Source organism: Vigna umbellata, chromosome 9 (assembly GCF_029865625.1).
Source record: "Vigna umbellata cultivar VRB3 chromosome 9, Vumbellata_1.0, whole genome shotgun sequence".
NCBI lineage: Eukaryota > Viridiplantae > Streptophyta > Magnoliopsida > Fabales > Fabaceae > Vigna > Vigna umbellata.
Genome location: NC_142173.1, coordinates 28,654,872 through 28,682,753, shown reverse-complemented (window position 1 = coordinate 28,682,753; position 27,882 = coordinate 28,654,872). Strand labels below are relative to the sequence as shown.

Here is a 27,882-nt window from a genome sequence, read left to right as displayed (position 1 = left end):
ATGTTAGTTTCATTGTTGATTAGAAAAGAATCATAATTTTGTACCGATTACGTTTCATTTCTTATCACTCTCCTTTGAATTATGGTTTAATGTTTGGTTTCTATTTTCGTTCGGAATCTCAAATAACTCTCTTTCTTTTTTTGGTGTCTTAATTGGGTCCTTATTTTTGTAAAATTAAATCAAATAGGGGCTATCCCTCAAATTGAGAAGACGTCGTTAAGAAGGGTATTACGTGATAGTGTCTTTTTAAATGATTTGACATTAAAAATGTGTCTCAATTGTATTTATTTTATTTTTGAATTAAAAAATGAAGTTTAGAGTGGAAATATAATATAAGTAACAACAAAGTTGGGAAATTAAATTAAGTATCCAATGGGGGCTTGCCACGTGGAAGCCCCTTTCTCACCCAAATTAGGGTTTCAGAATTGGGATTTGGAAGGCTTGGTTTTAAGTGTGTTGCTGCCAATTGCCATGGAGATCTCTGTGTGCGTGGTTGCGTTTTGATTTTTGTAGGTGCTTCACGATTCTAATTATCTCTCAATGATGGTGGAAAATAAAGGGAATCACGCTCCTGAGTTTCGCCTCCTGAGTCTCGATCGTGCTTGCGCGACTAAGGTTCGCTGATTTGGGGCTTTCTTTCTACGTTTTAGGGTTCCTCTGTCGTTTCTGGTTTTTCTGCGTTTCAGGTTGTGAAGACCGTGGGGATAGAATTAAATGTTCTAGATAGTTAAAAAAAAATATTAATACTAGGAATGGTGAAACTCATCTAACCAATTTGGTTAGTTTGTAAACCGGAAGTGGTTAAACTCATTTTTCATAGAACTCCTTAAAGGATTTTAATGGAGAACTGAATGTAACTCAGTTTGGAGCGACCGAGTATAAAGTCAAAGTGTGACTTACTCCCTTTGTGTTTAAACAAGTTTTCCATTCAATGCTAAACTTAAGTGTTTAACTATTGTTAGAGACCATCTAACCCTTGCAAAGTAATATTAAACACTATTAGCGAAAAGTTTTTAAAACACTAACCAAACTCTCCTTTCTGGTGTTTGTTTGTGTTTTAGAAAAGTTTAAAAAGATCTATAATTAATGTATTGGTTAACTTATATTTTAGATTTTGAAAATATTTCTCTTTATTTTTACCCATATAAAAGTTACATCCTTATTAAAAGGCTCATTTAAAAGAAGCAATTATAAAGAATTTTTTCACACATATGTGATTTAACTAAATCATGAAAGCTTTTGACATACACTTGTATAGGTGTATCATTTTGGGATAGTCATTATTTCTTTTTCTTTTAAAATTAATATGAAAATTTATTTATCAACCATGAACGAAAGGTACATTTGTCTAAGACAATCAAAATATTCATCGAGACTCTTATTATATATAAGAATGTCATCAAAATAGATAACAACAAATTTTCATATAAAATCTCTGACCACATGTTCTCAAGGTAAGATAAAAGACACAACTATACCATTCATATAATCAAAATTGTCTTAAAATTTCATTCATCTCTCTTTAATCCTTATTTGATAATATCAACTTTTAATATCAATGAAAAATATTTACTCATACAACTCGTCTAGAATATAATCTAACTTATTAGATGTCTATATTTTATACTAATATTGTTGATGGATTTTAAAACTTGTGGACATTCTCCAATATAGGTCTTTCTTGGGTACCATCAACATTGGGTACATACCACATAAAAATCATGGGAAAAAAATAAAGAAAACTTGGACAAATGGTAAAAAGAAAGAATAATTAAATTGTTAGATATATTATATCTTTTATCTTTATCTTTTATAGTTAGTTTGTTATTATTTCTCATTTGTATTTTGGGCTTGTCCCGTATTTCTTCTATTATAAATAACCCTATGTGTGTATTTAACACAAGGGAGATTAATCCCATATATAATTTTCACTATATTTAACATGGTATCAGAGCAGGTTTTCTGATCTCTTCCGGTGGTCTTTGTTGTCTGCCGGCGGCCGGCCGTCATGGCCGTTGGCAGCTCCTAAAAATTTCATAAGATTCATCGTCTACCGCTGTCACTATCGGAGTTCTTTTTAAAGTTATGGATTTGCTCCCTTCATCGGAGTTCTTTTTAAAGTTATGGATTTGCTCCCTTCATCGGAGTTCTTTTTAAAGTTATGGATTTGCTCCCTTCATCGGAGTTTTTTTTAAAGTTATGGATTTGCTCCCTTCATCGGAGTTTTTTTTAAAGTTATGGATTTGCTCCCTTCATCGGAGTTCTTTTTAAAGTTATGGATTTGCTCCCTTCATCGGAGTTCCTTTTAAAGTTATGGATTTGCTCCCTTCATCAGAGTTCCTTTTAAAGTTATGGATTTGTTCCCTTTTAGAGCATCGATGTTGCTCTTTTTCATTTTTCAAGTGTCGAGAATTTTGGATTTTTTATAAATAGAAAACTCTATGTGTGTATTTAACACAAAGGAGATTAATCCCATATATAATTTTCACTATATTTAACATAAATAGAGACAAATAGATAAGAGGAAAGTTGGAGAAAATTTATACTCTAAGAAACCTATGGAGAAAATAATATATAAATGACTATTTTTTCACTTCTATTTAATTATAAATTGTGACATGAAATGTTTATATTGATTTTAAATAACTATCTTAAAAGTCACGCCAACAATATTTCAGTATAAAATTTAAACTCATAATATCTTTTTATATGTAGTGATTTAAAAAAAATTATATATATGTTACAAAGATTCCGTCCGCCACATTTTATTAGCAACAAAACTACAAAGAAACTGCAAGAATAATTGTATAGTTTAATGTATAAATATTTTAAAATTGAGTCTTGTCTGGATAAATATTAATTATGATTGAATGAAAATATTTGTTTTATAAAATGTTTGGATTGGTATATATATATAATATATATATTATATTATATAATATATATATATATATATATATATATATATATATATATATATATATATATATATATATATATATATATATATATATATATATATATATATATATATATATATATATATATATATATATTGCATGTTATAAGTGTTTTTATAAATTTTTTAATATTATTAATGAAATGACATGATTAAAAGGAATATAGTTTTAATTGGATTCTTACATTAAACACTAATATTTATAAAAACTGTATTATATATAATCGAATACGTTTCGGTTTCGATCATATTAGGATAAAACTTGTCTCTCAACGAATACATGTTCAATTACTAAATTGATATATATTTATCATATAAAACATTTAACTATATGATTAATTGTAATAGTTCAAACGTCAACAAATATTTGAATCAATAAGTTCAAATTCATCCAATGAACAACCCATAAAATGTAAGTATAAATAACACTTACAAGATATATTAATTATCTTTCATTAATTATCTTATTTATTATTTACTTGCGTAATAAACTAAACATTGATTCTTACCTCTTAAAAGACAATGAGTACTGTAACATCCCAAAAATACAGTTCAAAACTATATAATAGAATAATCACATTAATTAATAATTCAGATTAGTCTTTATACTAAAAACCGAACGGACGTTTACGGCCGAACGATCTTACAAAAGAGTGATCATAAACTATATAAGATAAGCAAACCTGACCAAACGGTTTACAAGATCAAATACCGAATGGTCATACATAATAAAAGGGAAGGTGATCGAACGACAACCTTACAATAGACTACACTAATGACTGAACGTCCTACTCTTCAATCTTCACTTCTACCTCGACCAAATTTTCTTCTTCTAGCGCCTCTTCTAGCAGCTCGTCTCCTTCTGCTCACATCCACACAGATGATCATTGCAATGACAAAGATGGACGTACCAAACAAGACAGGACAGGAAAACACAGGGTAAGCTTATATAATTTAATTCAAGTATAAACATACATTTCTCACATTCAAACACATAAGATATATTTCATCATACGTTTCAAGCAAGGCCTAATACTAGACTGGCTGTCCGGACTGTATGAAATCTGTGTAGTTACGACGTTCGTGCACCCGAGTGATGTAGTAACTGGAATACCCTCATCAGCCGCCACCCGAGGTTAGTCCTATCTATCCAAAGAAACCCTAAGGACTAGGACCTCCTGCCGTTCCCACACATGACCTACTCCCCTCTACGTGAGGACGAGTACTCACGGAACATCAGGATGAATCGACAGCTTAGCATAATCACATTCATACTTTACAATTTCACTATTCATTAATGAGTCGTTCCTCCCTGGAACGCTCGTTCATAATCCACAACATTTCATCCATCTCATATTTTCTTCATCTTTCATTATCAATCGTTTAAATTCCATCTTTGTTCAAGGATTATTAAGGACACCAGATATCGAACGTTCAACCCTCATTCGGAACGAGAACAAACGCTTGGAGCGAGACAGAGAGGTCTCCAATTCCAGAATAGAATAAGACCGAGAGGGTTACTGTCGGTTTGAGAAAGAAACTGAGTGTAATAGATATAACAAGAAACGAATGAAGCGAACGTTAATTACAAAGTGAGACAATTAGATGAATTGACTCTTGAGAGTTCTAATCAAACACTGAAAGAACCATGTCAGATATTAAGGTTCTAAGCCGAAACCAAATGGATGTATATACTTTAAGACCTTCATAAGAAAATACTTAGAAGGATTCACATTTAGAAAACGAATGTTAGTCAATGACCGACCACGGTAGAGAGAAAATTCTATTGAAGTTGGACGAACACTAGTTTCATCAAGATAGATTATAAAGAAGCGAGCACGAATGCTTGGTGTAAGACCGAGCACTACTCAGCACGAGCGCTTGGTCTGAGACCGAGCACTACTAAACTTATATTAGAAAGCTTGATAAATATAATAAGATTTTATCGGAATAGTGTTTAAGAATAACTAAAATATACAATACATATATTTACAAAACTTAAGTTTATCCCAGAATACTCAGATGCAACTACGGTTGGCCGAACGCTCAAACATAGTATTACCACACGAAGACGCTCGTCCTCAACTAGGATTCTTTCCAAATGAAAGAATCCAATTTTAACCAATGTTACTAGTATTACCGAACGATCAATGACCATTCAATGACGAACGTACATTATCATAGGAAAATTTCATATCCAGAATTCATTTATATTCAAACTCATTTCTCAACATATAACTTCATAATTTCATACATTCATATCATAGCACATTTCATATTTCCTCATACATCAGAACATAATAAACATCATATTTCACATAGTCAAATATCTCAACAATCATGCTTCACTTTAATTTAACAACACAACGAACGTTCATGCAGCACAGTAAACATACAAATTAAATTAAATAAGCTTCCCTTACCTCTGAGCATGAACGAACGTCCTAGACAGAATACTGACTACAATTTCTTCTACTCTCAACGCTCAACAATTCTTCAAACGAAACCAAACAACAGAAAACCAACAATAGCTTAGACAAGACGACATCATGCAACCAGAACTTGGTTTGCATGTACTAAAGAACGAATGGCTAAGGACAAGAAGAACTTACCAGTTCAGAACTCGAAACTGTTCGGTTCAAACTGAAGCTCTGAACGCCGGGAGTGCTTCTACGGTGCCTGAATGGAAATCGGAGTAGGGAAATGGTGAGTTTTGGTAGAGAGAAGGGAGAGCTTTTTAGAGAGAAGAAGGAGAAATGAAAGATCAGAGTTTTGGAGAAGAAGGTGCATGCAGAGAGAGTGTGACGTAAATTTTCAAAAACTCAGTTTTGCTTAAAATGAACGTCCGCTCATCTGCTGACACCTGCATTCCACTATCTGATTTTCGGATCCTCGCTGCTTGACACCTGGCGTCCGTTCAGAGGGGTTTTGGGTGCGTTTTTAATGAGGTCTGACATTCCCTCCAACTACAAAAATTTTCGTCCTCGAAAATTTAGACTTACCCGGAAATAGATGGGGATACAAGTCCCTCATGGCATCCTCCACTTCCCATGTAGTGTCGTCAGTCTTCTCGTCCCAGACCACTTTCACCAATCTGATGACTTTCCTCTTGTAGTACTTGGTGCGACTATCTTCAACACGAACTGGTTGCATCTTTAGCGTTCTGATTTTTTCAATTGGGGCTACAGTAAGGATGACAGAGAAAAGGTTGGAGTGAGAGAGATGAAAAAGAAATGGTTGAGAGGAACGAGGGAGGTGAGTAAGGGGTTTGGGGGTTTCTTTTTTTTTAGTTTTGAGAATGAAAATTATTAAAATACCCTTAACCTTAAAACTTAGAATCCATGATATATAAGGATATTTTTGTCTACTAAAACCCAGTACACATTGTTAAAATGTACAAACTGAAAAACAGGCGTAGCAAACCTGATATAATATATATATATATATATATATATATATATATATATATATATATATATATATATAATATATATAATATATATATTAAACTTACTTATAAAATATATAAAATCTAGTTTTCGCATATATATTTTGATTTATTTTTAAAAACTTTGATTAGTGTTGTAAATTCATAATTCTTAAAGATGAAAAGAATTTTTCTCCATTATTAAAATTCACTTTATCTAAATATTTTAGGATCACAATGATAATATGGATTTCATCATATCTAACCACTTTGAATGTATCATTCATATGATAATAACAAACTCACAATAAAGACATGTAATACAAAATTAAAAATATTAAGATGTGTTAGAGATAAATCTCATAATACATGTCAATATATAGAATAAATTTCTATGAACCAATTTAATTTATATTCTTTTATATATATATATATATATATATATATAAATAATATGTTTGTTTATTTTATTATTATAAGTGAAAATATATATGTTTACCATAATAAAATTATAATCATAAAAAGACATATAAATAATTTTTACAATTTAATTATAGATAATTTTTATTTATTTTGTAAATGATTTTTATTTATTTAATATATTGTTTTTATTTATATAATTTAGAAAAATAGTTAAATTTTAAAAATGATTATTTAAAAACTTAGTTAAATTTAAATAAAATGATAAGTAAAAATGAAAAAAAGGATAATTATAGACTCATTTTTTTATCAAAAGAAAATTTATAAATAATATACGTTTTTTAAATTCCATTAAAACTTAAATTACAAAATAATCGAATTACTTACTATTTAATTAAATAAACTTTATACCAAAATAATATTGTAATTTAAATCCATTATAATATTTACATTACATTTTTATACGAATAATATTTTAAAATATACCTATTACTAATTATTTATTTCAAGTATAATAAAAAATAATCTAATTAATCAAATATAACGGTTTTTAAAATAATATAAAAATTAAGAAAAATCAAATTACTCGGTCAGTTTTCATCCCATTCTCCTACTGCTTCGTGATTCACTCTCCTACTCCTATAACTACGTATTCATAAACAAACTCTTTGTTTCATTCCATTTTTAGAGAGTCTTCTCCTCTCCAACAAACTCGCACAGCCACTCACACTCCTTTTAAACCTAATCTTTCCCATCCTTTCACCTCACTCTTCCCTCTTTTCTGTCTCAAGCTTCTCGTAATCTTCCTTCTCTTCTGTCTCACGCTTTCGTAACAAGTTTCCTCTGGGGTTACTTTTTCAACCTTAATTTCTCTCTATCAGTAAGTTTTTATTTATTTTTAATAATTTCTAAGAAAGGAAAGGGTTGATGATGGAAATGTCATTGAGATAATAATAATCATATTTGCATTTATATTCAAATATTAGAAATTGAATCAGCTCTAATGAAATGCCTCAATTTTTGATATTTTAATCGGTTATATTTCATATTTTAATTCTTTGCACGATGTAATTTTAATGTTTGATCGTGTTTTCTCCCTTGCATTTTGCAAAAATTTTAACTTTTGGAGTTAAAAGGTTGTCAATATTTTCATTGTTTATGTTTTTTCTTCTCATGTTTCTGTTGTCAGTCTAGAAATTTACCTGGACATGGGACATGAGACATTGTTTGATTATTGTTTGCCCTTTATAAGCAGAGCAAGGGGTAAAACATCTTAGATTTCAGCCTAAGATTATATTTTTGAAGTTTAATTGTCATACTGTGATTAAGATTTGTGATTGAATTTACTGTCTATCATTAAGATTATATTACAGATTCATTAAGATTTGATGGTTGGATTTTTAAAACGTGTTTGGTTTTACATGACGAACTTTGGTTGCATTGTTCAGGAAAAACATCATGGTTGATCAGGTTCAGCATCCTAGAGTGATGGAGAAGGTTGCAAGTCAGCTACATCTTCGAACTGGCCTTCCACTGTACCACCAGAGGCGATCTTTCCAGAATTACTCCAATGCAGCATTTCAGTATCCAGTGATGCCAGCATGCAGAGGTGCAATTGATTTCTCTGCTGTTGCAGCCTCACCTCTGTTTGTTGCTTCTCCTGCTGAGAAGGGAAACTTCCTCATTGACTTTCTCATGGGTGGAGTTTCTGCTGCCGTCTCCAAAACTGCTGCTGCCCCATCGAACGCGTCAAGCTCTTGATCCAGAACCAGGATGAGATGATCAAAGCCGGTAGACTCTCTGAGCCCTACAAAGGTATCGGTGACTGTTTTAAGAGGACAATGAATGAAGAGGGTTTTGGTTCCCTTTGGAGAGGTAACACTGCAAATGTCATCCGTTATTTCCCTACTCAGGTAAGTATTTCAAAGTTAGCAAATTCATTATGCAGTATAACAGTATATGAGATGAATGATCATTCATTGTTTGATTGTACCAGGCACTGAACTTTGCATTCAAGGACTACTTCAAGAGGCTTTTCAACTTCAAGAAGGACAAGGATGGTTACTGGAAATGGTTTGCTGGCAACTTGGCCTCAGGAGGTGCTGCCGGTGCCTCTTCCCTTTTCTTTGTCTACTCCCTTGACTACGCTCGTACCCGTCTGGCTAATGATTCCAAGGCTGCAAAGAAGGGTGGAGAAAGGCAATTCAATGGCCTTGTTGATGTCTACAGGAAGACATTAGCTTCTGATGGTGTTGCCGGTCTTTACCGTGGCTTCAACATTTCCTGTGTTGGAATCATCGTGTATCGTGGCCTCTACTTTGGAATGTATGATTCCCTCAAACCAGTTCTCTTAACCGGCTCTTTACAGGTATTATTCCATGCTTATTTCTTCTAAGTCTAGTCGTGTTTAAGGTCGAATGTAGTTTGTTTTTTTAGTATAACATTGTCAAATGTTTGTTTTTGTCCAAGTATGTATAACATGCGACTGTGATTTTGTTGGGTGTTTGCAGGATAGCTTTTTCGCTAGCTTTGCTCTTGGATGGTTGATCACGAATGGTGCTGGTTTAGCTTCATACCCAATTGATACTGTGAGAAGAAGAATGATGATGACATCTGGTGAAGCTGTGAAGTACAAGAGCTCCATGCATGCGTTCACACAGATCCTTCAGAATGAGGGTGCAAAGTCATTGTTTAAGGGAGCTGGTGCCAACATTCTTCGTGCTGTTGCCGGTGCTGGTGTGCTGGCTGGTTATGACAAGTTGCAGGTCATAGTCTTTGGCAAGAAGTATGGCTCTGGTGGAGCTTAATTTTCCACCAGTGACTTAGATTAGATGATCATGAAAATCATTGAGTTTATGATTTGCTCAATGCAATTTTGTCCTGTTTAAATTTTGATCAAAGTTTGATATTATTGTTTTCTTTGTTATTTATCTGAGTGACACTGTCACTTTTAATTTCATGAAATACTGCTAAATGTTTTGTTTCAGAGAGTTACTTTTATCTCTGCATTTACTCTGTTGAATTTAATCTCTTTGTTTGTTTGAATGTTGTTGCTTTTCAAATTTTGTACAATAAACTCTTATTCTATGTTCCAACCCCAAAGCTAACACACTACAAAATATTACTTAAAAAAGCAATTTCATGAACACTGAATATGGTTGTTCATGCAAAGGGTGCAACTTTTAAGTTAATTGCTATATCTTGTATTCGTTTTACAGTAGATAAATAATATTTCCTTCATTATAAAAGAAATAGTCGTTTGAGATATGTCATGCTGATTAAGAAAAATCTATGTAAATTTAGTATGAATAAGTTAACCAAATCAAATTTTTGAAAACAAAATCTGATGAATTTCGTTAGAGGATTGGGAACAGAAACAAAACCACGTAGGGAATATAAGTTAAATTTAAAAAAATTAAAAATGACAACACAAAAATGTTGAAGGAATCAAAACTAGTTTTTGATTATTTTGAGTAATAAAAACATAGTTTATCCTGCATTTTTCTTGATTGTTGTACTACTTTATACATGGAAATCGATATATATGATATTTAGCTATTTTGAAGAGATTTATAAGATGATTTTGAAAGTAAAATATATTTTTTTCAGTATATGTTCTTTAGTACTCCTTTTTTTTTTAGTTTTCTTTGAGATTTCTATCTCTTTATCGTTTTAATTGAATTTTCATCGCATATGTAACTTGTTTTTTTTTTCTTTTACACCACTTTGTCTTTTTCTATTTAATTTAGGTACACTTGTCCCTATCTTCTTCGTTTGACTCAATGAGCTTCCCGATGTTCCAACCAATCTGTGGACCCAAGAGCAAATAAAGTTAGAACAAACATCTATATTCAATTTAAAAATAATATTACCCATGATAATATGAAAATAATCATATAAAATAATACCAAAAAAAATTAATTTTAGATAAAATTTTCACAATTGTTTTTTGAAAGAGGAAGAAAGCTAACCTTTCTGAATAAAAATAAAGATTTTACTAAAAAAATTACGTTCCTTTTGTCAAACTATTTAACATGGTAACAAACTAATTAAAGTTTTTGATAGAAAGCAGAACATTAATACAAATTTTCAAACACAGATAATAAAAATTGACAGAACTGAACATTCACTGTTAGTATTAATTGAATTCCAAGAGAAAAAGGAAATTGAACGAGACATGCTCTGTGATTAGAGGTACCTTATGCATTGTCATAATAAATTTAGCTTTTTTATTTATTAAAGTCGTTGGTTTTGGGAGGTGAACCCTGTTTAGGTCTACAAAAGGGATTGTATGGTTTCAGAAATTCAGAATTTGAATGCTGAAAAAACAGCTGTATGTGGCACACACTGTAGTGTCGTTTGCAGCAGACACATTTGTCTCTGATGAATTCTGCTTCTGCAGATTTTTCATCTTTTCTTGCATGGTGTTGCTTCTCACTTATTATACATAATTTTTTTTTCTTTTATGAATAGGAACAAATTTAGAAAACATACAATAACTCAACACATTGAGTTGTGTTTTCCTTAACATTCATATTACCATTTTCTTTTTTATCTTAGTTTATAATTTTTTTTAAGTTTTAAATTTTACTACTTTATTACCTTTTGTTAAATTCTTGATCATCATAGGATAGGATGTGGTGATCACCATTTTTTTTATATCATCTCCAATTCCAACAATCTTTAATGTTGTAAAATTTGGTGGGCACATATATATTTTTTTTGTGTGCCATTTCCAACTTCAATTCATCTTTTCCTTTCACCATAACCCAGATTTCAATGTTTGATTCAATGGTTAACTTTACCCTCTGAATCAACTTATCTCTTAAATTCTCTCATTATTTTCTCATAAATTAATTCAATTTCATCCAATTTTAACCTGATTTATTTGCAGTTGAATTAATATCTGATTCTTCTTTATTATCTGGACATAAGTATGTTTTTTGTCTTTTAAATTGAGATAATATTTTTCTTAAAATACGTTTTATTTTAGTCTTTAATTCTACGCAATATCATTTTAAAAATTTAGTAAAGACTTGAATATTTTTTGGGCAATATTTTTTTAAGTTCAGCCTAGTCAGTTTGGATTTGTCCTTTAACACATGAATCAAATAAATATCTTCTGAGTTAATTGAGCATGGTTACTCACCCTATTAGTATTGTGGAGCTTAATTTAGTCTCACATCACTTGATACTATAAGATGTTGTTCTCTATTTAGCTATATAAGTAACCATCTCTAAAGCTTGAGAGACAAACCAAAATAAATATACTTCCTAGTTTAGTCTTGGACATAAACATTTACGCTGAACCATGTTAAATTCTTGTCTCCTTATTTTTCTCTTTCCTCTTTTATTGTCTTGTTTCTAACAAATGGTATCAAGAGCCAATTTCTTAATATGCTCCGTGGTTGCAGCTTTGTCTGATCTTCCACATTAGAAAAGGTTGATTTTTCTTTTTTCTTGAGAAGCATGGTTTAGAGAAGTCATGAGAGCTTTTTTCAAAAACAACAGGAGTAATGGAAATGGAAGAAGGGAAGGTGAAGATTGGGTAATTCAATGGCAGTGACTTCGGTTCTAGAAGATGCAGACAGATGACTACCTTTAAAAAAAAAGTTGTATCTAGCTTTAAGATGGGAGAAGTTAGATGACATGGAGCAGTCAAATTGGGAGTTGTTATATCGACAAACCCTTGGTGTGATTCGGCTGACATTAGCCAAGAATGTTGTGTTCAACATCATGAACGAGAAAACAACTGCAGATTTGATACACACGTTGTCAAATATGTATGAGAAGGCCTTTGCAACCAATAAAGTTATTTGATTCGCAGACTTGTCAACCTCAAAAGGGGTGAAGGTAACTCGGTTACTCATAAGTACAAATAACTTTTAAGGATGAGTTGAAAGCATTAATATTATTATCATCTCTTTCGGAAAGTTGGGATGCAGCTGTTACTGCAATTAGTAATTCTGCAAAAAACAAGGCCAACAACCCTTGTTTTCTTAGCAGTGCGTTTGAATCTCTTGGGTTTAGAGGATGAGGATGTCATGGTAGTGAGGATTGGTGCAGAGGAAGGTAGGGATGTGCATAATCAATTAACCAAATGATGTAATCGATTAAAACGAAGAAGAATAAATACAATTGAGTGTATAAGGTGTATTAATCGATTAGATAAGTGGTCTAATCGATTAAAATAAAGAACAACTTTGTAAATTATTATGAATGATCTTAGTAGTATTAATCGATTACAAATTAGTTAATATAAGTAGAGCAATGTAATTTCTACTTTATTGGATGAACATGCAACATCTAAGATGCCTAATTCATTTCTAATAATGTAGACTTTATCCTTAGGAAGTGGTTTAGTAATGATATCTGCTAATTGGTGAATGATATCAATGTATTCAATTTTACACTCTCTTTTTGAAAAATGATCCTTTATGAAGTGATGCATGATCTCTATATGCTTAGTCTTGGAGTGAAGAATAGGATTTCTAGTTAGGTTTATAGCACTAGTGTTGTCACACATAAGAGGTATTTGATCTAGGGTTTATAGACACCATAGTCTTCCAATTGGAATTTTATCAATATTGATTGAGCACAACAACTACCAGTTGCAATGTACTCAACTTCTTTAGTGGACAATGCTACACAAGCTTGTTTCTTTGAGTGTCATGAGACTAAGGAACAACTTAGTAAGTGACATGTGCCGCTAATATGAATCACTATACCCAAAATATAAATCATTATACCTCACAAGTGATATATTTGCACCCCTTGGATACCATAAACCTAGTGTTTTAGTTGTTTTTAGATACTTCATTATCTTTTTGACAACAGTAATGTGTGACTCTTTTGGACATGATTGAGATCTTGCACAAACACATACACTATGCATTATATTTGGACGATTGATAGTTAGATAAAGTAGCAAGCCAATCATACCTCTATACATTGTTTGGTCTACACCCTTATACCAGCCTTATCTTTATCTAAATAGCCATTTGTAGCCATGGGAGTTGAGGATTCTTTATTGTTGTCCATCTTGAACTTCTTTACTCAGTGCAATATTTTGATTGATGGATGAAAATGCACGTTATTCTCTGTTTCACTTGTAGCCTAAGAAAGAAGTTAAGTTTTCCTATCAAGGACATTTCAAACTCTTCCTCTTTGAAAGTTACCATTTAGTAGGAATTCGCTTAACCTTTCATACCATGATCTAGGTGCTTACTTTAACTTGTATAGAGCTTTCTCTAGCTTGAAGATGCGATTAGGAAATTCAAATTCTTGGAATCCAGGAGGTTGTTCTACATACGCCTCTTCTTTAATAAATGTATTCAAGAAGACACTTTTCACATCAATTTGAAACAACTTGAAGTTCAACATTAATGAAATGGTAGAAGAATTATGATTACTTATATTCTAGCTACTTGTGCATAAGTTTCATCATAGTTAATTCTCTAGTCTTGGTTATATTTTTTGAAACCAGTCTTGCCTTATTCTTTATAATAGCACAAGAATTATCCATTTTGCTTCTAAACACCCATTTTGTTCCAATTACTTAATGAACATGATTTCTTAGTACAAGCTCCCAAACATTGTTCCTCTTGAATTGATTTAATTCATCTTGCATAGCTAGGTACTAATTCTCATCTTTTAAAGCTTTATTTATTGACTTTGGTTCCACTTGTGACACAAAGACAACATTCATGCAAAACTAATTCAGTTGTTTCCTTGTAGATACCCCTCTAGATAAGTCTCCTATCACATTTTCCACTAACATATCTTTCGATATTATCCAGTCTTTGGGCAAATTGCTTGAGAGGGTATTTTTAGCATCATTTGGTTTCTATTCTACCTAAGCACCTTCCAATTCTTTTGTTCAATCTACACTTATTTCATGTAAATCTATATTATTTCTTGGAGAAGATGTATTAGTTATGCTATCAATAAATTTCATCAAAATCAACATGTAAAAATTCTTCTACAATTAATGTACGTTTATTATAGATTTGTAAGTTTTTCTAGTTAGTGAGTAGCCAAGAAATATACCTTCATCAACCTTAGAATCAAATTTTCCAAGATTACTTTTGCCTTTGTTTAACACAAAGCATTTGCAACCAAAAATTCTTAAATGAGACATGTTAGGTTTTCTACCTTTGAATAACTCATAGGGTGTAAGTTTCAAAATAAGTCTTATAAGAGTTCTATTTAGCAGATACCATGCAGTACTTACTGCATCAGCCCAAAAATATTTGGGTAGTGAATTCTCATTCAGTATGGTCCTTGCTAACTCCTTCAATGATTTTTTTCCTTTCTACAACACCATTTTGTTGTGGTATTCTAGTAGTTAAAAAGTTATGAGAAATGTCATAGTTTTTACAAAATATTTTAAAGTTTTATTTTGGAACTCACTCCATTATCACTCCTACTTAACTTGATTTTTAAGTCTTTTTCATTTTGAAGAACAATTGCAAACTTCTTAAAAACCTTTAAGGTATCACGTTTAGATGAAATAAATAAAGTCCAAGTGAATCTAGAAACATTATCAACAAGTACTAATGCACAGTAATTTCCTCCTATACTTCTTTTCTAGATGGGCCAAACAAATCCATATGTATTAATTCTAGAGCCTTTGTGGTGGACATATATTGTTTTGACTTAAATAATGTTTTTACTTAGTTTCCTTTTTGGCATTCATCACAAAGTCTATATTGTTCATACTTAATTTCAGGTAATCCTTTAAAAAGATTCTTAGAGACTAGTTTATTTAAGTGTGACATGAATATTAATCTCTTATGCCACAATCATGGTTCATCATTTTTAGCAAGTGATAACGGTTGATTTTACACATTTTTGTGTGTATATTTTGTGAATAAATCAACTTCTTCATAGCTTTTACCTTGTTTTATCCTCAAGTTTAATGTGTTTTCTAGTTTTCTTGTGTTTTAGTTAGTATATATATATATATATATATATATATATATATATATATATATATATATATATATATATATATATATATATATATATATATATATATATTTGTTTTTACCTCTAATCTCTTTGTCTGAGTGTGTGAAATAAATAAATAGGAAGCAATTCTAGTGGAGAAAAACAAGCAAGAACTCAAGGGAGCATGTTTTGGGACAATAAAAGATCAATTAGAAGCAAATACCCATGTTGGACAACTTTAGAATCGCACAAGAACTTGAATTTTAGAATGTTGTCAAAATTGTTGCCGCTGGGCTACCGTTGGGCTGCGATTGAGCGCTCTGCTCTCTGGAATCCTGCCGCTGGGCTACCGCTTGAGTGGTGACGATGCTAATTTGTCAAATTGGGTTATTTAAACATGAGTCTCTTGATTTTTTTTGGGAATTATTCTCCGCCTACACTTCATTCTTCACCTAGAGAGTTTGAAAGAGGCTCTTGGAGGCTGTTTGGGGTGTTGGGAAGCTCTCTCACTCCTCCTTGGGTCTTCAAGCTTCATTAATGGTGATTTTGTCCTTTTTGGGTTGAGGAAGAAGATGTGTCATGAATTGGAGATGGAACTGCGAATGGGAGGTGCAAATGGAGCATGGAGTAGCTGCCAAGAACCTTGGGAAAGGTTGTGCATCTTCTCTTTGGTTCCAATTTCTTCCGTATCTCTTCAATTTTGTAGAACCCTATGTTCTCCACCAATGAGGTTTTTCCTATTTGTTGAGATTAGTTGTAAAACATGAAATTCTTATGTATTTTGTGATGTTAATGATATATGATTTTCCAATTCATGTTAGTATTCAATTTCTATGCTTAATGCTTGCTTTGGATTGATCGCCCATGCATGAATTGTGGTTCATGATGTATTGAGAAATATGATTTGAACCTAAAATTAAAATTGAATACATATTGGATGGAATTGAGATGTTTGTGAATGCATGAGAATGAAATTGATGAATTCTAGTCTTGACAAATTGTAAATACACTATGTTAAATTCCTTGCACACCAACTGTTTGATAAAATACCAAAAAGAATTTATTGTGTTGTTTTGTGCACTTTGATGTCTAATTGAGTTATGAAAGGAAGAATTATCATATGTTGCACAAGTCCCTCGGGAGAGAACGACATTTATCACTTTCTACGTTGCGATTGGTGCACTTGTCGTTGGTTTTGCAACCAACAGAAAGCAAGCATACAATAAAATCAAAAGATTTGTTTTCAAAGTTAACCATGTAAATGTTTTGATACTATTTGACAATGAAAACAAACTTATCAGAGGATGCACAACATATTAAGTAGTGGTTTACTTCAAAGGTAACTTTTAAGCCTTTATCACTGTTAAGGAAATTTCGGCAAGTGTACCGAATCGTTCAAGTAATAAAACCGGTGAGACCGGATATCGTTTCCCAAGAGACTCGTGTCACCAAACAATCGTATGATTTCTAACTACTTTAAACTAAAGAATGATTCCATAATTTGGGTTTTTATGCAATTAAAGTAACGATGAAACGTAAATAGTAAAAGCGATCTTTGATGTCTCAAACACTTGGAAACAGATAAGATTAGAAGTGATATGAATTGATATTGTTGGGGTATGATTTCACCTACTTCACTCTGATGCATGCAAATTTACACCTTCTTCATTTACTTACTAATGTCAATCTTCTAAATTACTCAAACCCAATCTCTTGGTAGAGAGAGCCTAAACTTCCTTATTAAGCTCAATTCCTTGGAAAACTAACAAGTTAATCCGCTTTAAGACTTGAGACCTAAGACAACCAAAAGTTCAAGTTATATCCCTAGATACAATTCCCTTTGGGTAATTTGTTCCAGTTCTAGGTTCACACAATATTTCCCAACATCAAGCAAACCCTAAAATCATGCCATGGATAGCAATGTCACGACAAGCTTTAAGAGAAGGAACAAAATACTAGTAATCATGAAAGAAGCATCAAATACATTTAAATCAGTAGCAATACATAAGAGTTTGGTGGTTGTATCAATACCCCAACAACAATGAAACTAGCTCTCCATGAATGGAGAGCTTGAGCTTACAACAAGGATGGAAATGGAAGAACAAAGAAGACCCAAGGAAGAAGTAGATTGTTCCCACAGCTCCTAGCTCACCTCCAAGTGCTCCAAATGAAAGAAAACGCGTCTGGGTCAAAAAAGATACAAAGCCCTTCGAGTTTCAGCCCTAAATAGACAAATTTCCACATCAGCATCCACCGCTCAGCTGCACCCCAACGGTAGCATTCAGTAACAGACCGCTCAGCTGCACCCCAACGGCAGTATCTAGAGAGCAGCGCTCAGCTGCACTCCAGCTGCACCCAGCGGCAGCAAGTCGAGATGAATGGGGCTCACTGCACGCCAGCTGCACCCCAGCCACAACACTTATGTTCAATGTTCTCTTTTCACACTTCTTCTTGCTTCTATGGTTCTTTGATTATTTGGATTGGCGCGTGAGCTTCATGTGAGTGATCTCCAAGTAAAAAGTGGGGATTAGTGATGAAATTAAATCAATACAACTCAAGATGTAACTACTTAGAAACACAATAAAATGAGGCATAAAGAAGGTGGAAAGCTAAGAAAGAATTGATTTTGTTTACTTATTCATAAAAGAAATATAGGTAAAATTCAACATTATCAATCACATAGTTGGATGATATTTAACAGATTGTGCTTTAGGCCTTCCATTAACAACACATTTTCAATTTCAAAATTTGATGGAGTTCTTACCTTTCCAGTACTTAGGATTTTACCTTTGTTATTGTCACTGTATGTAACATGTCCACTGATTTTGTAAGATATTTTCCTGAATTTGCTTGCATCTCCATCCATGTGCCTTAAACAATCACTATCTAAGTACTACATAGACTTCTTCCTTTCAGATTAGCCTACAACACATATTAGAGAGAAGTGGTAGGTACCTAACTAAATTTGAGTCCTTTTATGTTAGGGGAGTTCAGTGGTTCCTTAGGAACCCATTTTAATTTTCCTTTAGAAACACTAAATTTCTTATAATAGCATGAATTTGATGCATGACCTTGTTGATTGCAGTAGAAACAAATAATACTTTTTATGCATGGCCTAGTTAAGTTAATTTGAGTAGGAAAATATTTTTGATGATGCTCAAAATATGGTTAAATTGTTTTTTATGATCTTTCAATGTTTTGAATGAAATTAACTAATTGTTGAATATGTTAAAATACATGTATTGTAGAAATAGGTTCTTAACTAATTATTAAATCTTTTGAAGCGAAGCAGCTCTTTGTTTCAATCAATTAGGTTACATACATGATCGATTAAAACTATAATAGACATGTTTTTGTATATAAATGAGTTTGGTTTCTTTTCCAAAGTACAAAATACATTGTTAGAACATTCATTTGTGGAGAAAAAACAACCTTCAAGCATTCTTGGAGAGAAAGAATATCAATTGGGTGAAATCAATATTACAAGCATACAAGCATGAGTGAAAGTAGCTAAGGAGTGACAGTTTCTAGTTTCTTGCATAAAATCTGCACTAGAGGTGTATTCGTTTCTTTACTTTTCTTTAAATTCTTATTACCCTTGTATACTTGTTTTATATGCAAGGTTCTTAAGTAAGTGTGTGTAGCATCACCATAAAAGTTATTCTTATTTGATTAGACATTTAGATTACATAAGAGATCTTGTAATTATGTAATCTCAACATTCTTATAGTAGATTTTCTTCTAACTTAGATTGTTTAGAAGAAGACTAGATGTAAACTCCAACTAGTATAAAATTTTGTGTGTCTTGTTTTATTTTCTTTATGTGTTATCTGTTAAAATCTTTAAAATGTTGAAAAATTCATTTTGAACTTATTAAAATTTTCAAAAATAGTAAAATTTGTCTTTAACCCATTCATCTGATTTAGGTTTATTAACATTAACAATTTAACAAAATAATATTTTATTAGTCACATGAAAAATATGGATAAATATTTAATTAAACTAACTAAAAAGTAAAACTTTAAGTTTAGAGGAAAAAAACTTTAAATTATTTTTTAGTACTAAAATAGTAAAACATGTGCCAACGTCATGAATTATATTATATGAATCACCAATTATTATTTTTTTAAAATTTTGACAAAAAAACATATATGAACATTGATAATGGTTTTTATTTTATTTTTGGGTGGATAACATATAATATTATTAGATATAAAATTAAATGAAAATTATATTGCTTTATACTTGCAAATCCTATTGGTTCTAAATTCACCCGAAGCATCATCTGCTGATACGAGTAGTTAATTTTTGAAAAAATAAATAAAATTGAACATTAAAAATTCATTATCCATATGTTTTCTTTTAATGACTTATAAAAAATAATTTAAATTTATTTTAATTATAATTTATGAATTAAAGAGTGTTAGGTATTTCAATATTTCATTACCGCAAATGGGATTGGTTCCCATTCGAACGGAAGCATCGGTCATTACCGCTACGTCATTAATTTTTTGACAAAAATTGACCATTTGAGAAAATTATTATCCACTTGTTTTCTTTTATTTTTTTTATGAAAAATACTTTAAAAAATATTTTTATTATAATTCTAGTTAACTAACTTTTATTAAACTACCACTCTTTTATGTTTATATTGATATTTTAGTAAAATAATTGAGTCTAGCAAACTTAAAGGGAATATTTTTCTTGTAATAATTTCTAATAAAAATGGTTAGTAACACATTTCTTTCCATATTTTTTTAATGCTTCTTATTAGTAAGTGAAGTTTGTTATACTTACATAATTTTGTAAAATCAGTTCTATCATCACTTAATTTTGTGGAACACTTTTTGTGTTTTTTTAGTTACATTCACATTTTGGTAATTTTTAATAAATTATAATATTGACATTTTTTTAGTATCAAAATTATGTTTTAAGAAAAAAAAATGAAACAACATATTTCTTGTGCAAAAGAGAACAAAACAAAATATTGTTGTGTTCTTTATTTTTAGTTTCTTCTTTTATTTTACTTGTTAACCTATTGATGAAATGTGAGAAGATTGTAGATGAAATTAATGATAATAGTTAGTATATAATATTATTACAAGAAAATAAAAATTTAATTACATTTTTCAACTTTCTCCCAAATCAATCCCAAAGAAAATGGCTACAAAAGGAGGAGAACCACATTGCATTTCCATTTCCTACAGAGCATAGAAACCCCCCCCTCTCTCTCTCTCTCACACACACACACACACTCTCTCTCACTCCTCCAACCATTCTGAATGTGAAGAAGGTAATTCAACTCTCCATCTTCTCTTGTTCTCTTTGTTTCTCCAGAAACACACACTCAATCTCACCCCACACACCAAACTTTTACAAGCATTTTTTTTTCAATTTTTTTGAGTGAAATTCAGGCCAAACAAACCTTGTTTTCGGTCGGATTCGAAGGTTGTCGCTGTGATTCTCGATGTAGTTCCCTTTAAGAATTTGCTGCTGAAGGCCGTGTTTGGTGAAGTGTAATGTGCTTTTTCTTTCTGTTTTTTTTTTTGCAGTTGTTGTTGAAGGGTATAGTGTAGAGTGGGGTGTTCTATTCTTCTTGGAAGTACAAAATGAATGACGGTAGACAAATGGGGTTGCATTATGTAGACGCAGGTTTTCCTTATGCTGTGAATGAAAACTTTGTGGATTTCTTTCAAGGATTCTCTCATGTGCCCGTCAATTATGCCTTTGCTGGTTCAATGCCTGATCAGGTTTTTCTTTCTTCTTGTTTTTATTTTTGTTTTAAATTTTGGGCCAAATATGGCAAAATTCAGCTTTTGTACTTTTTTTTTGTGGGTGAAGTTGTGTGGTTTCCTCGCGATCCTTGACATTGTTGGAAATTGTGGTTAAATGTGGCTCCAATTGGTCGCAACACAGAGTCCCACAAAACTTGACCTTGTCGCTGAAACTGTGCTCACTGACCTGTTTTTTAAGCCATGCATATCAGGACTAAAAACTTGTGATTCTGTTAAACTTTTGGGATTAAGAATGTATTATGTTTTTACAGCGACCAAAATCGAATTTCAAGGTATTTTGGGGACCATAAACTTGTGATATACCCCTTATTCTTGTTTTTATGTTGTTTCAGTGTTACTGGATGATTTAATGGTTTTGAATCATGCTATCCATCCAGGGATTGCAAATGTGGGTTGTTGTTAGTGTTTATTGAGTTTAAATCTAAATTGAATTTTACTGAAAATATTGGGAGTAAAAGCAGAAATTTCAGTTCTTTTGCTGCTATCATTACAGCTGCTACTCCACAGTTAGATACTTAATAGCATTCACTATGTTTGACATGAAATCATGGATTTCTTTTTTCATTTTTAAATAATGGGAGTTGGATGGTCAAGTACAAGAAATAATGTGAGAATGATGGGTACTTTTCTTTTTGTTGAATTGCAAAGGGGATAGGTAATGCTGCATTTCCAAGTAGCTGTGTCGTGTACATGTGTGTCTCCCTTTTGACCCATTTAAATACTAAATTTTAAGTTGTTGTCATATGTGAATGCGTTGAATTTTGCCGAAAATATTCTCTTTTGTTTTGTTTTATTAACTCATATTTTACTAAGATTCTGTTTTGGTTTGTGAACATAACTATATAATCTTATGTTCTGTCCAGGAAAGTGTCTACTGGTCAATGAACATGAATCCCTATAAGTTTGGATTGTCTGGCCCTGGTAGTACATCTTACTATAGTTCTTATGAGGTAAATGGTCATTTGCCGAGAATGGAGATTGACAGGACTGAGTGGGAATACCCTTCGACAATTACTGCTGTGGAACAAGCTACAACAGATTCTCCGCCTAGAAGAGATGGAGTCACTAGCATGCAGACCATCCCTGAAGAATGTTAGTGAGAAAATTTTATTTTCTTTTACTGTAAGCAAAGGCCTGTGGCCAAGTTGTTGGTTTCTGCAATTTGGTTGCTGTATTTTTATCACTTTTAGGTCTATGCTATAATCAAGTTAGGGGGGGGGGAGGGGCTGTCGGGTTGGATGAAACTCGTTATTGGAATTACTATTTTAAATTGCAACTATTCAGAAAAAACATGAAAATTTTGTGGTAGCGTCTTCATTATTTGGATTTCTTTCGCAAACAGTGTTAATCATGCTAACCTTTTAAGTGAAGCTTATTACTTTTGTTTCCCTCACTTCTGAGTTAAATTGAAACTTTTTTTTTTCATTATTTGGGAAATCTATGTGAATCATAGTATGATATATTAACTCTTTCAAATTTCTTTTGCAGGCAGTCCAAATCATCTTGAGTCCAATAGTAGTAGCCAGGTAGGCAGCTTTCTTATTAACCGAGCCACAATTTTAGACCTTACCTATTTGAATGTTGGTTTAATATTCAATCATTTGTACTGGTAGGAACACTGGGTCCCCTATGCTTGAAATTTGGGAGACATTATTTCAATGATAGTTTGGTGTACATGGCATACTTTAATGATAAATTGTGATCTATCTACTGCACACTTTTTTGGATACTTTTAACACTTTTATCAGTTAATGTTGATCAAAATGAATATTACTCAATTTAACTCTGGCCTCTTGGCCAAAATAGTCCATGATTTCAGTTTTTGCAATTAATTTGTTTAAACTTTCAACATTATATCCCTGTAGTTTAAACTTTGGCAAATAGTCTGCATATACTTTCAATGTGTGACAAACAACAATAACCTTATTTCCGTAGGTCATGAGGTCGACTACATGGATTACACTATGCACTGAGCTCTTAATGTGACAGACAAACCCTCTAATTTTTATTTTAGCAAATAGTTTGCCTAAACTTTACTTTATGTCTAGTAATCCTTGTGTTTAATTTTAGGAATTAATAACAGGGGCTTATTTATTATAAAGTTGAAAGCTTTACGGGGTTAGCAACAAACCAAAGTTGTAAACACTGCCAGTTGCACAACAGTCACAGTTATACAGGGTGATTTGCAATTTAACCATAAATTTTACCAAACTTGTTTAAACTATGTCTTTTCAGCTTATTAGACTAGGTTCTTTGGAATGTCAGAGTTATATCTTTATAATGCAACTGCTAGCCATTCTCTGCCAGTTTCCTACTTAACCATTTTCCCTCATCTAAACTTTCCAGACCCTAGGCCAATGAGACAAGATGAACAATTCCGCCCATTGTGTCCGTGATTTCTTTTGGGTCCTAACATCATTTACAAAAGTGGCAAAACAATATTTTTATAGATTTTCCCAAACAGCATATGATCTGCTTAATGCAAAGCACCAATGCTTCCATTTCCTTCACATGCCGTATCATGTGCATACCCAATGCTGTGGTACTTTTTGTACTTATCTGATACTTATGTACTGATGATGCCCAAGGAGGGAATGATATTGGCAATAGGCAACGATTGATAGTAACATGTATCTGATATTTGAATAATTTTTTCTTATGTCGTCTAGAAACTAAAAAGGAGTTTTGAAATTAAACATCATTTATTTGTTATTATCATGTCCTGTGGACCTTTGCCTCCTATCTCATCTTCCTTTTCTGGGTATATTTACCGATTGATGACACTTTTAATCAAATAGTATTTGTATTGTTGCCAACAATGTAGTTTACATATGTTGGTTTTTAGACTTCATTTTCTTCCAAAACGGTTTTCATATGAACTGATGTTTTCTATATCATATAAACCATCTACAGTTTTATCATAGCAAGAATTGTCCCCAAATAAACGTTTCTTTGATGAGTAAACTGAGTGATGGGAATGTTACCAATCCAAAAACAAACAAAAAAGTTGTACGGAAAATATGAAGACAATAACGAACCTATTAGCGTTTAGATGTCAGTAGGAAATGGTAGAAGTCTTAGTTGATATAAGTAACTAACCGATTGTTATAACTAATTATTTATATTATACTTTAACTAACCATTAACATTTGGGAATCACTAATTGGGAATGAGTAAAACATAAACAAAACATGACTAGATTTGTTGTTTCTTCTGTACTCCGTTCTTCTACAAAAGCAGGGGTTTTGTACCTCTCACGCTGGAGCTCAATGTTTGTGTCAGAATTCAATTCACAAAGATGTTATTTGAATCCTCTAAATTGATTTCATGTGCTTCCGTGTATAACTGTTCTCTTATAAGCTTGATCAGAGTGGGAATTATATTATTTAAAACGAAGACTTGAAAAAACATGAGTTGAGATCTCTCTGCATTTCAGTTGCTTAATGTCAAAAAGTAGTTAACCCTTCTCTATGTTGTTTCCAACTTGTAACTTGATAATCAGAACCAGCTTAAAAATTTATCCTCTGAAGCCTTATAATCCTTGGTGTATTTGTGCAGGTCATATGGCAAGACAACATTGATCCTGATAATATGACTTATGAGGTGTGGCACATTAAATGTTTTACGTGTAAATGCTGATGTATGCATGTAGTTTCTTACTTTTAGAATATTGTTTTTCGTCTTTTAAATCATTGTTTATTATATTAGTTTTGTTCTACTAAACATCATATTCAATTAATTCATGCTGAGTCTGTCGGGTAAGCATCCAAAGTTAACATACTTTCTACATTCTCTAATATGTTTAGCAAATTAGGGATTTTCTTAAATTTCTAAATGTTCAATATTATTTCTACATGAGCCAACTCTCTCAAAAGTTCAAGTTGTTTTGTGAACACCAGTGAATATAAATACACCCCAGTCCACTACACAAGCCATTTAGACACAGGTCACCAATACACCTAGTCATCATAGAAGCCTTCATAGTACCATGCCAAGAACCAACTCAAGGTAAAGCACATGAATAAAATAGGTCCAAAGAACGTCAACCAAACAGAAATGGTGCTTTTATATTCTATCAATTTTTATTTGAATAATTATTAAGATAGAACAATGTGTTGCCTTTAAGATTTTGGACTTTGGCATTATAGAAAGAATCCATTTCGTATATGTCTAATAAATTTTGATGATTGAAAAAAGGCACGGTGGTTTAACTCTAACTCGGGCTAATTTGTATTTCAATATTTTGAGCTTTCAATTTTATTGGTATGTTGAATATAATTTGAATTAGAGATCATATGAATCAATAGCCGATGATATTTTGTGAGTGACAGGAACTACTGGATTTGGGAGAGGCAGTTGGGACTCAGAGCCGTGGTCTTTCACAAGAACTTATTGATATGCTTCCAACCTCGAAGTACAAATTTGGTAGCTTATTCAAAAGAAAAAATTCTGGGAAAAGGTAAACTCCTGGTTCTTCAACCATTTTTATAAAATAGATGAAAATATGGATAATAAAAAGTTGAATGAGCGTCAAACACTATATTATATTGTTGAGGAAAATGAGGTGAATGTTATGTGGAAGAGGGATGAAAATTATAATGCTTGATTGCAATCTTTAATCTTACCAAAGTCAATCTATTGAAAAATATATAGGACAAGTGAAGCTTAAAAATCAATCTATGCTTCATGCCTGTAGCATTTATTAATTTTAGATTTATCAATTTTGTAACTTCCCTTGTTTTCATCATCGTCGAAGTCAACAACCGGGGAATAGAGAAGAAAATTCAATTGAACTTGTCCATTTTTTATTCTGGGTTGATTTCCTCCCTTCCCCTATACGCGTGGAAATATAATGATGCGTTATTTCGTATTGCACTGTTTCGATAGTCTTAATTACAATGACTTGAGTTCCCTACTTCAAATTCGATTCCCAGAGAATTTGATTCATTTTTCTCTAGTTTTCTACGTAGGACTACATTGATTCATAGAAGTTTGATTTTATTTTTTTATTATTATTATTATTTTCTTTTTCTGGTTCCTAGGATTTCTGCCTGTCAGATTTATGATAGAGAAATCATATCTGTAAAACTTGCATAAAAATTTTTACAACTGAGAAAAAGTTTGAAATTTACTAAATGATGTGATGAAGAGAGATTGACACAGAACATTGTGTATCACATTTCTTTATGATATCTATCTCACCTTTTCCTTGTTTCAGTCTCCAGCTTTATTTTCTACTTTCAAGATATACTGACAGTGAAATTGCTTTGAAAATAGGTGTGTAATTTGTCAGATGACATACAGAAGAGGAGACCAGCAAATGAAATTGCCATGCAGCCATTTGTATCATAGTGAATGCATCACCAAGTGGCTTAGCATTAACAAGGTACACACTTTTTAAAATGCATTTGTTCTTCTCAAGTTCACTTGAATCCTATGTCTTTACCATTTAATACAAGGAACACACATTTCTAATTGCATTGTTCTTCTCGATTTCACTTGAATCCTGTGTCTTTACCATTTGTTGTTCCCATTTGACTTTGTTTTTCAGAAATGTCCTGTGTGCAACACTGAGGTTTTTGGCGAGGAATCAACGCATTAGCATCAAGATGGCAAAAGGGATCCTTTTTGTCCATTAATTTTTGCTTCTCATCCAACTCTCTCTGTCTCTCTTTCAAGTTTTCATTTCTTACACGTAGGTAGGTGTAATATGAAGAACTATGGCAGCTCTCAATATATGTTTTGTTTACTAGAACAACCTAATGGAGACTCATCTTGTGTTTAAGGTGTGATTTTGTGTGTATTCAATATATTCTCTTTTAAGCTTTATGTCCCTTTCTTTGGTATTTAGGATTGAAAAATCTGCTTCCTAGTCATTCATCAAGCTGTGTTGGGATTTGGGAATAAGAAATCTCATGAGCATGCATAATGGAATTGAAAAATGAACTACAGGTGTGGAATGCTCCATAGGATGTGGTAGACAATCATCCCCATTTATGTTTAGAAGGTTTTTTAAGGCTTGTAATTGACCTAATTTTTGGTAATTATACTCTTTATTACATGGTATCCGAATGCAAATAAACAATAATCTAGAAAACATTTTTCCAAACACATTTTTCAGCCTTAATTTTTCTTTTATTAATCAAATACTAAGACTATTTTTCATTATACATTTAAATCGTTTGCAAATGAAAAAATTCTAAATGTAAGAGGAATTTAATAATTGTACATGGTACTTGACTATCTTTATCTGTGGAACCCATGTCGGCATTGATGATAAAAAGAATAGATAATAAACACACAAAATGACAGTTTTCAATTAATGCCCC

At 31.9% G+C, this 27,882-nt stretch overlaps 2 protein-coding genes across 2 annotated transcripts; both read left to right on the top strand.

The window, feature by feature from the left end:
• The first annotated feature begins 7,508 nt into the window (after nt 1-7,508).
• LOC148193150 (ADP/ATP translocase 1, mitochondrial) lies at nt 7,509-9,792 on the top strand. Its single transcript, XM_088098762.1, has 4 exons — nt 7,509-7,686; nt 8,255-8,719; nt 8,803-9,174; nt 9,317-9,792. Exons 2-4 carry the CDS (start codon nt 8,585-8,587, stop codon nt 9,611-9,613), a joined length of 804 nt encoding a protein of 267 aa, XP_087954888.1. The 5' UTR covers nt 7,509-7,686; nt 8,255-8,584; the 3' UTR covers nt 9,614-9,792.
• An 11,164-nt stretch (nt 9,793-20,956) lies between these two features.
• LOC148193149 (E3 ubiquitin-protein ligase BIG BROTHER-like) lies at nt 20,957-27,382 on the top strand. The gene is made up of 8 exons (XM_088097997.1): nt 20,957-21,051; nt 21,311-21,508; nt 22,417-22,645; nt 23,042-23,079; nt 25,112-25,156; nt 25,885-26,012; nt 26,831-26,939; nt 27,105-27,382. The coding sequence occupies exons 2-8, from the start codon at nt 21,368-21,370 to the stop codon at nt 27,153-27,155; spliced, it is 741 nt and encodes a 246-aa protein (XP_087954123.1). The 5' UTR covers nt 20,957-21,051; nt 21,311-21,367; the 3' UTR covers nt 27,156-27,382.
• The last annotated feature ends 500 nt before the right edge of the window (nt 27,383-27,882 follow it).